Source organism: Ylistrum balloti, unplaced genomic scaffold (genome assembly GCF_031769215.1).
Source record: "Ylistrum balloti isolate Yb309-2 unplaced genomic scaffold, AGI_CSIRO_Ybal_v1 Utg370790, whole genome shotgun sequence".
NCBI classification, from domain to species: Eukaryota; Metazoa; Mollusca; class Bivalvia; order Pectinida; family Pectinidae; genus Ylistrum; species Ylistrum balloti.
The window spans coordinates 606810-624736 of NW_026782461.1; the positions used below are offsets into that span (position 1 = coordinate 606810).

General features: G+C 34.4%; 1 protein-coding gene across 1 annotated transcript; it reads right to left on the bottom strand.

Moving 5' to 3' along the window:
• Positions 1-9681: 9681 nt before the first annotated feature.
• On the bottom strand, positions 9682-17920 carry LOC132558452 (GDP-fucose transporter 1-like). Its single transcript, XM_060223025.1, has 6 exons — positions 17832-17920; positions 16017-16077; positions 15436-15576; positions 14157-14273; positions 13328-13436; positions 9682-11726 (listed from the first exon to the last, which is right to left on the bottom strand). Exons 1-6 carry the CDS (start codon positions 17918-17920, stop codon positions 11179-11181), a joined length of 1065 nt encoding a protein of 354 aa, XP_060079008.1. The 3' UTR covers positions 9682-11178.
• Positions 17921-17927: the final 7 nt, after the last annotated feature.

The following is a 17927-nucleotide window of genomic DNA, read 5'->3' on the forward strand; positions in this document are numbered from 1 at the left end:
TGTGTACCCTTAAACACCCTATCTGTCTATAATGCTGGGGACTATGTATAAATAGTAGATTAATACTATTGTATGTACCCTTAAACACCCTATCTGTCTATGATGCTAGGGATTAGGTATAAATAGTAGATTAACACTATTATTGCTAAAGAGAAAAAAAAATAAGAAAAAAAATGACAATTTATGTGCTATGATTTTTATGTATCATGCTTGACTTTGGTTCTGTTAATTGTGTATTATATCAGTATTATATCAGAGTGGACACATATATACATTGTGATGATGCTTGTCTCGCCATTATAAACCAGTTTGTTACAGTTATTATTTACAGTTACAATAATGTCCATCTATACATTTGATATATACCTATCATTGACACCTTAATCTCATTTTCACATTTTTTGTGTGGTTTTTTCTAGTGATTTCCATCAAAATATCAACTTACTAAGTATTTTTAATGGAATTTACACTTTATCTGTTTATACATTTATTTTAATAATTTATGAATATCGAATATAATAGCTCTTTTAAGCTTATATTATGGTATATAGATAAAGATACAATTCTTATGATGAAATATCTCTGTACAGTATGAGAAGATGAAATCTTTCTATACCTAGCATTTGATATTACGGCTTCATGAGTTCTGACATTCTTGTTACTATCTGTCACTGCATGTATTCTGACATTCTGACCCCAAAATATTTTTCTGGAAAGTTTTAAGGTTCTGTATATAAGTATGACCACATTTTTTGACTGGTCTTTCAATACTAATGTATCAGGTTTCAGACATCTGTATAATCTTGACGCCTGAGTATTCCGACATTTTTTCATACCCTACATACAGGTATCATAATTTCTTATTATAAAGCATAAAACCTGTGTATTATATCAACCTGTCGAAACCAAATTGGTGTCTGACAGATGGTCATTGATATTAAATGTTTGATATCCTCTTCCATAGTCAATACAAAATGCAAATGACGTTATTTCATTGAATCAATCCCTCCATAATTTTGTCATTCATTCTCCGATTGATCGTTCTGGAGACTAATTTCTATTATGAAAATATTCAACTGATAGAAACATCACTCATGAAGCACATATAGATACTCTGGTGCTTTGTATAGTAACTAATAATTTCTCTGAGAAGCTTGACTGATTTCTTGACTTTATGTTATATGACATATTGGTATTCTACACTAGGTTGATAAACGATAAATATTGTTTGTGACTGTTAGTTTGTATTTTTTTCTTTTCTGAAAAGGTATTTTTTGAAGTTCAGTATGTCATTTTGCACTTGGTTGTATTGATTTTGTTGTAGTGTTCCATCGTTCATTTTTAGCAGGTATATAATCTTTTATATTTATTTTATGATTGAGTGGGTTTTAGTGGTTGTGTTTGCAATTTTATCTTTTCATTTATTGGAAAATTTATATAGGTAGCTATGACATTATATCGTAAGATATGGAATTTGAGCGGTACATTTCCTAGGTTTATTTGTAGCTATTAGGCATTTCCATATAACATCTAAATCAAATTATTATTTATGTTCATCACCAAAATTAATTTGACAAAACATTCAAGATTGTACATGTATTTCATTTAATAGAGATTGTAATAAAACAGAGGCTACCATAATATATTGAGGAGTTAATGTTGAAAATTTCTTTGCTTTCACTCAGGTAGTGTCATGATGTACTGTGTATCTTTTTGGGTGATTTTCTTTGATCGTCGTATTTTTGGCTTGTTTCTCACTGTAGGTTTGATGCGAGTTATTTTCATCACTTAGAATATAAATCTATTTATGGAAACAATATTCATGATAATGTACCATTATTTATTTCTTCCACAATAAAATATCTGTCAAAATCAATTTCTTGTTTTGTTATCCTTTATATTGAGGAAGGTTATGCCTTTAATTTAATGGCATACCCCTTACCCCTGATGTGTAGTTACGGGTTAGATTAATTAATATTGCCTATTACATATACTCTCAACTTTTGCTAAGCAGGAGGTATAATGTATCTGTCCCATCTGTCTGTCTTTTGTCCATCTTACATTTTTTTTCACTTTTGGAATACTGTTTATGGACTGATTTTGTTAAAAATTCACTCAATGTAACAGAGTTCATTATTTATTGCAATACCTCTGCTAGGATTCCAAACCCTGGACCTCTATTTTACTAATCTTATGCTCAACCAATTGACATAAAGAGGAGATATCTCTAGCTTAGCAGTATATTGCTGATAGAAGTTACCAGGGTGGCACACGTTTGCTGTACTTTGAACAAGTTCAAATATAAAAGTGATTGGGTAAAGATCACTTTCTAATAATGGAATTTCCTGGCGGACATTCGGGATTTAAGGAATGATGAAATGGAGTCTATTGATATGTTAAAGTCTAATGTGTTATATAGGATTATAAACTGCATACAAAATTGATATTTATTGTTGAGCACCCAGATAAGAGGACAGTATGAGAAATCCTACCACTTCTGTATGTGTATATTGTATTTCCAATTGGCTCTACAGCTTGTGGTATGTAACAACTTGTTCACGTCATGTCAGTATAATGGAACCAGGTGGGGACTCCGGCTTGGTTCATTCAGCAGTATCCTTCAGTGTGAAAACACTTTGAGGAGATTTAACATTGCATCCTCCTCTAAAGAAATGCATTTAACACATGAACCCACCAAGTATATATAGGGAGAATGTCCTTATTGACTGTAATTGTTGAAAGGATGTTCAGCAATAGAACAAAGCCAAACCAACCTGCAGGGAGTTTTTATCTTTATACAGTAACTGGTAGGCTTGATATATAATCGGTCAAAAGTCCTTCAGCTGTTCAGGAGTAATAGTTTTATGCATTGTTACTGAGAAATTCTCTATATCAAATCACAGTCATAAGTCATTCATTTCTTGATGAGTCTTCTACACCGTTACTCAGGCACAGTAAAATAAAATCAGTCAAAAGTCCTTCAGCTGTTCAGGAGTAATAGTTTTGTACAATGTTACTGAGAAATACTCAATATCAAATCATAGTCATAAGTCATTCAGCTGCTCAGGAGTAAATGTTTTCTATGATGTAACCAAGTAATATTTACTATCAGATCATAGTTATATATTTTTTCAGCTGTTTAGGAGACTTTTACACTGTTATCCAGGGATAATAATTAGTATGAAGTCCTTCAACTGTTTTGGAATACATATGTTATAGGTTTCTACAAAGTTATCAAGGAATACCCATTATCAAATCAGAGTTATAAGTCATTCGGCTGCTAAGGAGTAATGGTTTCTCTAAAATGTAAATGATGAGTGGACATTGAGTGTGACGAGCTAAACATTGAAAATAATTAATTACACAAATCTTTAAACAAACAACAATGAAAACAATTTTCCTTAAATATATTTAATAATATATCAACTCTATTTCAATTTTAAAAAACACATCTATATATTAAAAAGTGACTTTTCCACATCATTGAGAGAAGGCATATATACTTAACCTTATAGGATTATATTAACAAGGAATTCATCGACAGTGTACAGATTAATGAATCAGTATAATCTTATATACAGTTACACAAACATGGTTTCACTTGCTTTGAAATAAAAAAAATTGCCAAGCAAGCTTTAATAAGTCATTATAATAAAGACATATCAAATGTACCCATAGTTCATACAAATCATTGATAACATTAAAAATAGATATTACTCATTAGGTGCCACATCAAATTCAGTGAAATCATGTATTGTTAATTAACTTCAGTGATCATGTAGTGTCGTCAATGAAGTTCACTGGAACCATGTATTGTCAATGAATTTCAGTGAAATCAGTTATTGTTAATGAATTTCAGTGAAATCATGTATTGTCAATGAACTTCAGTGAACTCGTGTATTGTCAATAACTTTCAGTGATCATGTATTGTTGTCAATGAAGTTCACTGAAACCATGTATTGTCAATGAATTTCAGTGAAATCATGTATTGTCAATGAACTTCAGTGAACTCCTGTATTGTCAATAACTTTCAGTGATCATGTATTGTTGTCAATGAAGTTCACTGAAACCATGTATTGTCAATGAATTTCAGTGAAATCCTGTATTGTCAATAACTTTCAGTGATCATGTATTGTTGTCAATGAAGTTCACTGGAACCATGTATTGTTAATGAATTTCAGTGAAAACAGTTATTGTTAATGAATTGAAATCATGTATGTATTGTCACTGAACTTAAGTGAAATCCTGTTTTGTCAATGAATTTCAGTGAAATCATATATTGTCAATCAACTTAAGTGAAATCCTATTTTGTCATCAAGTAGAAATAGTTTTCAGTGAGGATGCCCACTTATAACCAACAATTACCTCCATCAGTAATACACATCAATATTTCTCTCATACCTGTGGAAAGTAAATTTGCAGAATTAACACTATGATAATATGTGCCAAAAAAAAGAACACCTTTTTATAATCCAACTTTTCGAATGACAAAAGGAAAATTAATAAATATATACTTAGCTCATACCTATCAAGTAAACAAAAATATATCTTTCTTAAATATTTAGAAAAGAATAATGCATAAAAAGTTATTACCATTACAAACAGATGTTTTAAGGAATTTCTTGCAAAAGCAATGAATACATTTGTGTCTCAATAGCCATGGTGACAATGTGATATGCAAAGTCAATTTTCACTATTAAATTTACCCACAAAATCCACTCAAGCTCTTGGTCACATGTTCAGCTATAATACATAAATATAACCATTGCTAACATGAACACAAACGATAGAATTTCACAGATTCACTTTAGTATAAGTTAATGCTCTGAGCTTTTATTTTCAATGTTAATTTTATAAGAGAACTTTCTATAATCAGAACTAATGAATTTCCTGTCATTAATAATTCAAATGCTAACTTATTAATTGCTGTAACTATACTAAAGAGAAATGCATGCTCAAATGATGAGAATTAATAAAACTTTTCATCAATGTGACTTAGATAAATCTGAGGGCTGGATCGGTATGATTGTCACGAACATTAACATCCTCAGTATTTTCTTGAAGGGAGGTAATTGATTTAATGCCGAACAAAGGGACTTAATCTAATACTCATTATGTGTTTAGGTTTACTTAAAAGATTTTAAGTTAACTATGTAGGAACTTTCACATGAGATTTTGGTTTCACTGATGTGAACTCAGAGCCTCTTTATTGGAACAGCTGAGGTTTTATCATAATCAGGTATGTGGTGGTCCAGATATTATATCAACACAAGCATTACTACAGTATTGGTGTAAGTATGACTCAAATATAAGCCATATCAATAATCATACATAAACAGGGCTTGATAACGCAACTGTTATAAAGATAAAAAAAAGATACATATTTTATAATACATAACATAACCATCACAACATCATTATGTGTTATAGAATAACAACAATAATACAAGTTGCCAAAAACGATATTCGTTACCAAAAACAATATCCCACGATATGTACTATTCATCTAGTGAATAGAGTTCACTAGGTAGATACATATTATAACATTGATACAAGGAGCCACAGACAGCTGACCACGCCCCGAAGGGTCACATTCTTTTAACACACACTGAATGGTACATAACAAGAAAAAATTCATGTTGATAACAAAGCTCCGACTAAATAAAATGTTCTTTCATATAACACAGACTCCAAACCCTCACATTCATATTCAACAGGTTCATTACCCTCATGTCCACAACACAAAGGCTAAATATCCTCACATCCACACCAGTTATGCTCAATAACCACACATCCACATAACAAAGGCTTATATACCCACATCCACATTACACATTCTCAATAGCCTCATATCAACAACACATAGGCTAAATAATCCGACATCCACATTACACATGCTCAATAGCCTCATATCCACAACACATGCTAAATAATCCCTCATCCACATTACACATGCTCAATAGCCTCATTACATAGGCTCTATAACTTCATGTCCACATTCCACAAGCTAAGTAACCAAATATTCACACATCACATGCTAAACAGCTTTCTGAAATTGCCACATCTTGTGTACTGAGCAGGTAAATACTCGACATAGAATTACCAATCTTGTTTTATTTTTTGATTTTATTGAAAAAATTCCCTGATTACTAGAATTTAGCCCTTATTGTATGCTTAAAAAGACATGCGCTCTTAAAAAATAATTATTACATTTGATAAAAAAAATTAATGAAAGAAAAGTAAATTGCTTCATGTAAAACGTTATGGGGTAAAGAAAGAATAAAATTCAGAAAAGTATACAAATTTGCCTAATATCTATGGTACTAGATTAAATGCAAACATGTAAAAAGTATTGATAGAATCAAGAGGTAACAAAAGACGTAAGGGAATACTGCTTTATACACAGCTAGTGTCCAGTACCTTCTAATGGATTAGATTGTTTTGCCAACAGAGTATATGTTGGGTATGACTCACTCATAACTGATAAGGGCCATAACACAGATAAAAATGAAACAATGGACTATGTGTAACAAAACACAAATCCTTACAGAAGTCTGAAAATTGTGTAAAATTTCACTGTTATGCCAATTACACTTCAAATGTAGATGTGACTGCAAAAAACTAGACAGAAAATGACTGACTTGGAGCTGGGATGGGCCATAACTCAGACAAAAATTAAAATACATGACAACAAACATGATTTATCAATCTACATATGTTCTTTTTTAATCACACCCATACTGGTCCCATCCACTCAAAACCCTCTCCTGAAACAGGACATAAATGCATACCATTGAACATTTAAACTACGCTAGACTTCATAACTTTGTTTCCTTTGAAGTTTTAAATACATAAGCATTTCCCAGAATTGCTGGAGTCCTGTTAAGATGACAGGGTTTATGGTAGATGGATTTCATGTATAACTGGAATGCTTTGTCTAACTAGACAGATATAATTGTGTTGTTTTTCAAGCAAATAGTATATTATGCATAAATAGATATCATCGGAAATGATCACAGCAGAATTAATATACAATAGTATAGCATTTGTTGATGGTTTTAAGGAATGGCAGAGAAAAAAAAGTTATATTGTTTACAGACATTTACCAATATGATATATCACACAATCTGAATCTATTTGACAACTGAGGCTGTGGAGACCCATAAAGTATACCCATAGACAGTCATTACTATGTTAACCCATAGGTCAACAATCCAAGATTAAACCCATAGACAGTCATCACTATGTTAACCCATAGGTCAACAATCCAAGATTAAACCCACAGACAGTCATCACTATGTTAACCCATAGGTCAACAATCCAAGAGTATACCCACAGACAGTCATCACTATGTTAACCGATAGGTCAACAATCCAAGAGTATACCCATAGACAGTCATCACTATGCTAACCCATAGGTCAACAATCCAAGAGTATACCCACAGACAGTCATCACTATGTTAACCGATAGGTCAACAATCCAAGAGTATACCCATAGACAGTCATCACTATGTTAACCCATAGGTCAACAATCCAAGATTAAACCCATAGACAGTCATCACTATGTTAACCCATAGGTCAACAATCCAAGATTAAACCCACAGACAGTCATCACTATGTTAACCCATAGGTCAACAATCCAAGAGTATACCCACAGACAGTCATCACTATGTTAACCGATAGGTCAACAATCCAAGAGTATACCCATAGACAGTCATCACTATGCTAACCCATAGGTCAACAATCCAAGAGTATACCCACAGACAGTCATCACTATGTTAACCCATAGGTCAACAATCCAAGAGTATACCCACAGACAGTCATCACTATGTTAACCCATAGGTCAACAATCCAAGATTAAACCCATAGACAGTCATCACTAAGTTAACCCATAGGTCAACAATCCAAGAGTATACCCACAGACAGTCATCACTATGTTAACCCATAGGTCAACAATCCAAGATTAAACCCATAGACAGTCATCACTATGTTAACCCATAGGTCAACAATCCAAGAGTATACCCACAGACAGTCATCACTATGTTAACCCATAGGTCAACAATCCAAGAGTATACCCACAGACAGTCATCACTATGTTAACCCATAGGTCAACAATCCAAGAGTATACCCACAGACAGTCATCACTATGTTAACCCATAGGTCAACAATCCAAGAGTAAACCCATAGACAGTCATCACTAAGTTAACCCATAGGTCAACAATCCAAGAGTAAACCCTTAGACAGTCATCACTAAGTTAACCCATAGGTCAACAATCCAATATTAAACCCATAGACAGTCATCATTAGGTTAACCCATAGGTCAACAATCAAAGAGTAAACCCATAGACAGTCATCACTAAGTTAACCCATAGGTCAACAATCCAAGATTAAACCCATAGACAGTCATCACTAGGTTAACCCATAGGTCAACAATCCAAGAGTAAACCCATAGACAGTCATCACTATGTTAACCCATAGGTCAACAATCCAAGAGTATACCCACAGACAGTCATCACTATGTTAACCCATAGGTCAACAATCCAAGAGTATACCCACAGACAGTCATCACTATGTTAACCCATAGGTCAACAATCCAAGATTAAACCCACAGACAGTCATCACTAAGTTAACCCATAGGTCAACAATCCAAGAGTATACCCACAGACAGTCATCACTATGTTAACCCATAGGTCAACAATCCAAGAGTATACCCATAGACAGTCATCACTATGTTAACCCATAGGTCAACAATCCAAGAGTATACCCACAGACAGTCATCACTATGTTAACCCATAGGTCAACAATCCAAGAGTAAACCCTTAGACAGTCATCACTAAGTTAACCCATAGGTCAACAATCCAATATTAAACCCATAGACAGTCATCATTAGGTTAACCCATAGGTCAACAATCAAAGAGTAAACCCATAGACAGTCATCACTAAGTTAACCCATAGGTCAACAATCCAAGATTAAACCCATAGACAGTCATCACTAGGTTAACCCATAGGTCAACAATCCAAGAGTAAACCCACAGACAGTCATCACTATGTTAACCCATAGGTCAACAATCCAAGAGTATACCCACAGACAGTCATCACTATGTTAACCCATAGGTCAACAATCCAAGAGTATACCCACAGACAGTCATCACTATGTTAACCCATAGGTCAACAATCCAAGATTAAACCCACAGACAGTCATCACTAAGTTAACCCATAGGTCAACAATCCAAGAGTATACCCATAGACAGTCATCACTATGTTAACCCATAGGTCAACAATCCAAGAGTATACCCAAAGACAGTCATCACTATGTTAACCGATAGGTCAACAATCCAAGAGTATACCCACAGACAGTCATCACTATGTTAACCCATAGGTCAACAATCCAAGAGTATACCCACAGACAGTCATCACTATGTTAACCCATAGGTCAACAATCCAAGAGTATACCCACAGACAGTCATCACTATGTTAACCCATAGGTCAACAATCCAAGATTAAACCCATAGACAGTCATCACTATGTTAACCGATAGGTCAACAATCCAAGAGTATACCCACAGACAGTCATCACTATGTTAACGCATAGGTCAACAATCCAAGATTAAACCCATAGACAGTCATCACTAAGTTAACCCATAGGTCAACAATCCAAGAGTATACCCACAGACAGTCATCACTATGTTAACCCATAGGTCAACAATCCAAGAGTATACCCACAGACAGTCATCACTATGTTAACCCATAGGTCAACAATCCAAGAGTATACCCACAAACAGTCATCACTATGTTAACCCATAGGTCAACAATCCAAGATTAAACCCATAGACAGTCATCACTAGGTTAACCCATAGGTCAACAATCCAAGAGTATACCCACAGACAGTCATCACTATGTTAACCCATAGGTCAACAATCAATCGTGAACTATGTAAGCGACTTGTGACATGAATAAATCATGTATTGGATCAGAAATGGTCGTGTTGTGCTCACTCTTTACGGTTATATTACATTTATTTAGTGAGGACTCTGTATACCTCAGGTATCCACGGCAGTTCTAGGAAGAATTTACCGGATTTAATCTATTGGAATCAATCATTTTGTTAACACGTAGGTCAACAATCCAATCCAAGAGTACACCCATAGACATTAATCACTAGGACAACTTATAGCTCAACACTACCGAGCAAACCCATAGACATTCATCACTAGGATAACTTATAGATCAATACTACCGAGCAAACCCATAGACATTCATCATTAGGAAAACTTATAGATCAACACTACCGAGCAAACCCATAGACATCCATCACTAGGATAAATCAACACTACCGAGCAAACCCATAGACATCCATCACTAGGATAGATCAACACTACCGAGCAGACCCATAGACATCCATCACTAGGATAACTTATAGCTCAACACTACCGAGCAAACCCATAGACATTTATCACTAGGATAACTTATAGATCAACACTACCGAGCAAACCCATAGACATTCATCACTAGGATAATTTATAGATCAACACTACCGAGCAAACCCATAGACATCCATCACTAGGATAACTTATAGATCAACACTACTGAGAAAACCCATAGACAGTCATTGCTATCTTAACCCACAGGTCTATACTTCAAGAGTAAACCCATAGACTGTCATCACTATGTTAAAACAATTTTCCTTTGAGTTACCCAGTAACCCATAAATACCACATAGTAACCAGATATACAATACATGAACCCCTAAAAACCCTCAAAATAATACCCAACAGATGATAAAACAGTAAACAGCAGTCTGTGCACAGAATTTCCAGTCAAACAAACGTTTGTTGTGACAAAATGTACTTATGGATTTCAGTCACTCTGACTGTAATATACATAGTATGTCCAGTCACACCAGCGCATGACTATGAGAGATTGCACTTGTGAATTTAAAATGCACCAGTACATGACTGTGAGAGGAATGTACCTTGAAGCTTTGGTCAAATCACAGGACAAAATTCCATCTTTTCATTAAAACATAAAGATACAGGAGATGAACCTATGTCTATTAATCCTTATGATAAGATGTGAAAGGAGATACCACAGACATTCAGTCAAAACAAAACATAGTAGGAACAGAAACCTCACAAGGATGACTTGCCAAAATACAGGATGTGACATTGATAAGCTCAAGACTAAGATTTCATAGGTACATCCTCATCATCATTGGCCTCCTCTATATTTTTTGCCAATTGAGTGAGAGCAACCTGATGCTGTTGTTTCATCTCACTGCGCTTGACCTCTGTGTAGGCACCCGACCCGCCAAGTACGACTGCATTACTTGTCCACCAAAGTAGAGGCTTCGAATCATGGTAATAGATACAAGCAATAATTGTCTGTGCACAAGCTTTAGCTGTTCCTGATATATTGTGTGTAAGAGGAGAGGTCACCTGGATTTGCAGACCTGTCACATATCCAATGGCAAACCCAAATATACCACCAATATTCATGTACAGCCAGAAGGTAGGATCCCAGAGCTTGGGGAAATTCACCACTTCTGGCACCTCACCAAACACCAACATGAGAGGCAGGAAGAGAACAATGGCATTGAGATTGTTGTAATAGGTCAGACGCCACACATTGTTATCCAACAGTGGAAGCACTTTCTTGGTGAAGATGGAATTTAAGGCAACGCTAGCGCTGGCCGCCACACCAAACAGTACGCCTATTACTGACAGTGACCCTACAATACAGAGAGAAGGCATTATCACATAAAACTCAAATAAGTATGACACTATCACTGAGGGGCAGTCTTAAATCTTAAATAAGTATGACACTATCACTGAGGGGCAGTCTTAAATCTTAAATAAATACGACACTATCACTGAGGGGCAGTCTTAAATCTTAAATAAGTATGACACTATCACTGAGGGGCAGTCTTAAATCTTAAATAAGTATACGACACTATCACTGAGGGGCAGTCTTAAATCTTAAATAAGTATGACACTATCACTGAGGGGCAGTCTTAAATCTTAAATAAGTATGACACTATCACTGAGGGGCAGTCTTAAATCTTAAATAAGTACGACACTATCACTGAGGGGCAGTCTTAAATCTTAAATAAGTATGACACTATCACTGAGGGGCAGTCTTAAATCTTAAATAAGTATGACACTATCACTGAGGGGCAGTCTTAAATCTTAAATAAGTATGACACTATCACTGAGGGGCAGTCTTAAATCTTAAATAAGTATGACACTATCACTGAGGGGCAGTCTTAAATCTTAAATAAGTATGACACTATCACTGAGGGGCAGTCTTAAATCTTAAATAAGTACGACACTATCACTGAGGGGCAGTCTTAAATCTTAAATAAGTACGACACTATCACTGAGGGGCAGTCTTAAATCTTAAATAAGTACGACACTATCAATGAGGGGCAGTCTTAAATCTTAAATAAGTATGACACTATCACTGAGGGGGAGTCTTAAATCTTAAATAAATACGACACTATCACTGAGGGGCAGTCTTAAATTTTAAATAAGTACGACACTATCACTGAGGGGGAGTCTTAAATCTTAAATAAATACGACACTATCACTGAGGGGCAGTCTTAAATCTTAAATAAGTATGACACTATCACTGAGGGGGAGTCTTAAATCTTAAATAAATACGACACTATCACTGAGGGGCAGTCTTAAATTTTAAATAAATACGACACTATCACTGAGGGGCAGTCTTAAATCTTAAATAAGTACGACACTATCACTGAGGGGCAGTCTTAAATCTTAAACAAATACGACACTATCACTGAGGGGCAGTCTTAAGGGCCAGTCTTAAATCTTAAATAAATACGACACTATCACTGAGGGGCAGTCTTAAATCTTAAATAAGTACGACACTATCACTGAGGGGCAGTCTTAAATCTTAAATAAGGAAATAAATAACTTTGGCACCAATCATTCTGTTAAACAAAAAGGGCCTAACACACATATATACTGTAAAGTTTGTGTTTTTTTAAATAGTCTAAATTTCCAAAGTTTTGTCTGAAGCTTGAAACCAAAATATTTTTTCAGAGAAGTCATAAAACAGAACATACATCTCTTTGTTATTTTCATGTTCAAGGTATCTTTTTAGCAGACTGAATCAATCCTCGAAAATATGTTAAAAATAGTAAATTTTAATGGTATACTTTGTACGAAAAGCTTGTCCCTGGAATTTACAAACAGCTGGCCATGAAGACTTCTATGAATATACCATTTATTGTTACAGTATTAGTGCTTCTCTACCGAATTCCTGACCTCTTGGTTTTTCCTGAAATGTTTTGTCTCACAGACAACTTACCAGCTTCACCTTCTTGATCAACTCCCAGAAAAAATCCTGCTATGATGACACCACAACATGCTAGGGCCTTGCAAGAGGTGGCTTGCTTCAGGATCAGATATGAGAATACCTGGAAGAAATCATATATCTGAATAATACTGGACCATCAGGCAATTATCACAACAAAGACAGCAGTAATGAATAACATCAAGGCAGGATCAGACTAATAATGGAAGATCAGTGACTAGAAATTTAAATTCCCAAATCACAGGCATGATATCTGATATTATGAAAGTGGAAAGTAAAGTCTTATTAATGAAGTCATTTTCATGCTTCTGGGCATTTTGGTCAGTCAGAAGAAGTTGAAATGTTTTAACAAATTTTCCCCATGTGACCTTACATAAGGGTCACGATCATTTTTTTTCCACAAAATTTGTAGGAACTCATCAAACAAATATCACGTTTACCAATGGTTTTGCCATTTTACATCGGAAGCAACAAAATTGATATTTTTGCCTGTTACCATGGTAACAGAAAAAAACCAAACAAAAAATGCACTGACAAGAGGCTATAAGCATTTATCTTGGATGGTTTTGGAGTCATGCTTTATACAACTGAAATTTGTAATTTGGCCTTTCCGTTTCCATGGTTAAAGAAAACATATTCAAATGCAGAATGTTGCCATAGCAAAATGCACTAATAGAGAACTAGCTTGATAACAAATGTTTTGTGGACATTGCCACCATGCAAAAAACAAGACCTTTCATGTCTCTGCATCTTCATCAATGTGTGGCAAATGTTTTCAAACTCTGAAGACTACTGAAGGACTAGAATACAGTGTTACACTTACCACATTAAAGACGGTGCTGAGAGAACGTCCAACATAGTAGAAGGCTACACCAACAAACTTGAGACAAAGGTTATTGCAGGTGATCATTGATACAAAAATAATGGACAATGGCAAAACCTGTAAATAAACAGACAGAAGTGGTTATCATACTACCAGACAGAAGTGGTTATCATACTACCAGACAGAAGTGGTTATCATACTACCAGACAGAAGTGGTTATCATACTACCAGACAGAAATGGTTATCATACTACCAGACACAAGTGGTTATCATACTACCAGACACAAGTGGTTATCATACTACCAGACACAAGTGGTTATCATACTACCAGACACAAGTGGTTATCATACTACCAGACACAAGTGGTTATCATACTACCAGACACAAGTGGTTATCATACTACCAGACACAAGTGGTTATCATACTACCAGACAGAAGTGGTTATCATACTACCAGACAGAAGTGGTTATCATACTACCAGACACAAGTGGTTATCATACTACCAGACAGAAGTGGTTATCATACTACCAGACACAAGTGGTTATCATACTACCAGACAGAAGTGGTTATCATACTACCAGACAGAAGTGGTTACCATATTACAAATCCATTCCTTTTTTACATATACAACAGACATTTTTACCCAAAAAATTAAATACTGTCATTGCATTTCATAAATTGCTTTTTTAAATTAAGAAAGATCTACTTAACCATTCTGAAGACAAAGGCTTTAAGAAATGTAAAGAATGAATGTGTCACCCAGGAAAGCCAACGAAAATAGCATCAACAACTCAAATTTGTAAAGTGTGGCTATAAGGTATAATTGATAAAGTTTATAAAACTGAAACCTGCTTTAAAGGCCATCTGTATATAACAAATACCTGTCTATTACAGTCACTGGTATTTGTTTCTAATTAATACACCCAGTAATTCAATAAGCTGTTATTTGACCTCTATATACAGGCAACCTGCAAATAAAGGTAATTTATCTCTGTATCCTTGAGTGGTCTTTATACACAGGGTTGAGAGTAGCCTTCATAGACAGGTTTAACTGTAACTTATTATATTAAAACATCAAGATTTATTTTGAAGTGAACTGATGATTAAGTTTATATCCCATCCCCCCTCTATCCCATCCATCAAGCCCCCTTCACCCTCCCCCCCCAAAAAAGTAAGGAACATTTTAAATAGTGATCTTCGTTAGGAGGTTAACTTAAAGATAAGGCCACAAATTATGAATGTACTACACACATGTTTACAACACACCATCACAACTTACTGATCTGTTGAGTTTGAAGTCTATCTCTGTAGATGGAAATGAGATCATGGTCGGGAACATTTTTGAAAAAAATCGTATGATAACACACAGAACAGCAGTCACCACACACTGGTACCATGTCACGAACAATGGCGCATTCAGCTGCAAACACAATCACTTATTATCAGATAAGCATATTTTTGTTGATAAATGTACGATAGAAAAAAAACTGAACTTGTTTACTAAAGTTATAAATTGAATATTCTGTCAAAAGCTATAATTTCTAACTCTGGGGAAAATGTGTACACATTTTTAATCTGATTTGCACATATGTCACGCTAAAATATTGTGTGGGTCAAGCAAATTTCTATATAAACCAACACTGCAGAAAATTTAGCAATAAGAAACCAATGAGTGAATTTTTAATGTTTTAACTTGAAAAAAAAAAAGAAAAAGAAAAAACACTGGATTACTATAAGGATTTATTAAAAGCTGACTTGTAGAATAGAAATTATGGATAAACAAGGACATTTTAAATCTGTCTACTTATCTCATTCACCAGGATAAAGAACAAGGAGGTATTTAATAAGCATTCTATTTACCTTTAGTTCTGGACTGCTGAGGAGGTACTTATTGGTAAAAACCATCGTAATGGATATCAACCTACAAACCAAAGAATATATCATTAGATGTGAAGACAATGGTTACAGCGGCATAAAGTATCAGTGTATCACACTACATACTACCACTGGTGTCGTTGATGTCATCATATTTGAATCATATAATCTTCCTTCTGTTGTATCTACCCCATAATAAATCCATGCCTGGTAATAAGCCAATTCATATCTACTGCTGTTTAATTTTAGAAATTCTATTAATCCCATCCCCTTACTTTGGGTTTATTGCAGAGTCAAAAATGGTAATAACATCCTAAGCTCTTAGAACCCCTCATCTCAAATTTGTGTAAAGCTGTTAGGGATCAATATTGATTTTCACTTTTACTACAATGTATAATGATATGTTGAAAATATTTAGATGTTTTACAAAAACAGAAAAAAATACTATTTTTAATCTGTCCTTTGGCATTTTAATAGTTTTCACTTTTACTACAATGTACATCTTGATATGTTGAAAAGATTAAGAAGTTTTACAAAAACAGAAAAAAATACTATTTTTAATCTGTCCTTTGGCATTTGAATAGTTTTACCATTACTGATAAATTAGAGGTGACACAACTTAAGAACACATTCTTAAATTCAAAGAAGAGTATTTCACGTCACCTTTATCTGAAGTTTTACTATTACATTTGATGTTTTCCTTTAACTGATGGTTTTAAAGACTCTGAATAGTTTGGTACCTGATTTCATTTATTACCTGTTAGTAAAAAATGAACAAGAGGTTGTTGCTCACCAGACATTGTCAAATCTTCACAAGCATGTTTTAATCATTGACTATTTTGTTTCCACGATTCTCAAAATGACAGTTTTCTAAATGCTTGTACACATACTTTGTAAAATTTTATTTTCCTTGCATACTCAAACTATTTCAATGGGTAGATCTATTGATCAATGATGAATACCGGTAAAAATGATACAGTATCAGAATGCTGATTTCTTCAGATGTATGGGTGTCTTTTGCCTTTTTGATCAATAAATCTATCATGTCAGTTTTCATTTATGCAGAAAAATATGGCATGTCGAGGAGGAAAAACTCACTATTTAAGCATATCCATAAATGATTTTTGTCAGAATCTATAAATCACTCGTTAACATCCATAAATCAATTATATATATCCACAAATCATGTTGAAATATGGATATCCATAAATTGAATTATGGATATTAGAATTATTTATGGATAGATATAAAAGGATTGATGGATTTTCATAAAAAGCTACCTTTTCCCCCCTTTGGCTGGTCAAAAGGGGGGTAACTCCGTGACATACTCAATAAGGACATAGTTGTTTTTATCTTCAGGGTGCCTTCCTAGTTTATACCATGTAATATCTTGTTATATCAATTTTATTTGTAAATTGTAAGCAATGTCCTGTGTGGGTTATAGACATGGTAAGTAAAAATCATGTACCATGGCAACATTTGGAGTTTTTCTGTGTTAGTGGTAATGATCGCGTTTCTATTGCAGCATTCAGAGCCTGTATTCATTTGTGTTAAATCACCTTAACAACCAAAGACAATTTTTACTGTCTGAAGACTAACTATACATTTCAATATGTTATGGTGGTGTACGCTGTATTAACTGCTTCATAATGCAATCACTTCCACGCATGTGTCAACTTGATTTTGGTAATTGAATACATAGCTGAGCACGGTAAGTCAGTCAAACTTCAAAAGATTTGTTGTCTGATAAATCTATGTGACAGTAAATTAAGATATCATCATTAAACATTTCGGTCTTACCAATATGCTGATACCACGACCGCAATCTTGGAATACTTTGTAAATAACGACTCCATTCTTGGATGTCTGTGATAAATCGTCACAGTCATTGAACAT

Excerpts from the sequence above, each read along its gene's own strand:
- LOC132558452 (XM_060223025.1), bottom strand. The coding sequence starts at position 17,920 with ATGACTGTGACGATTTATCACAGACATCCAAGAATGGAGTCGTTATTT. Across the intron at positions 16,078-17,831 it reads GTCGTGGTATCAGCATATTG|GTTGATATCCATTACGATGG; the intron begins GTAAGACCGAAA and ends TTTGGTTTGTAG. Across the intron at positions 13,437-14,156 it reads TCAGCACCGTCTTTAATGTG|GTATTCTCATATCTGATCCT; the intron begins GTAAGTGTAACA and ends GATTTCTTCCAG.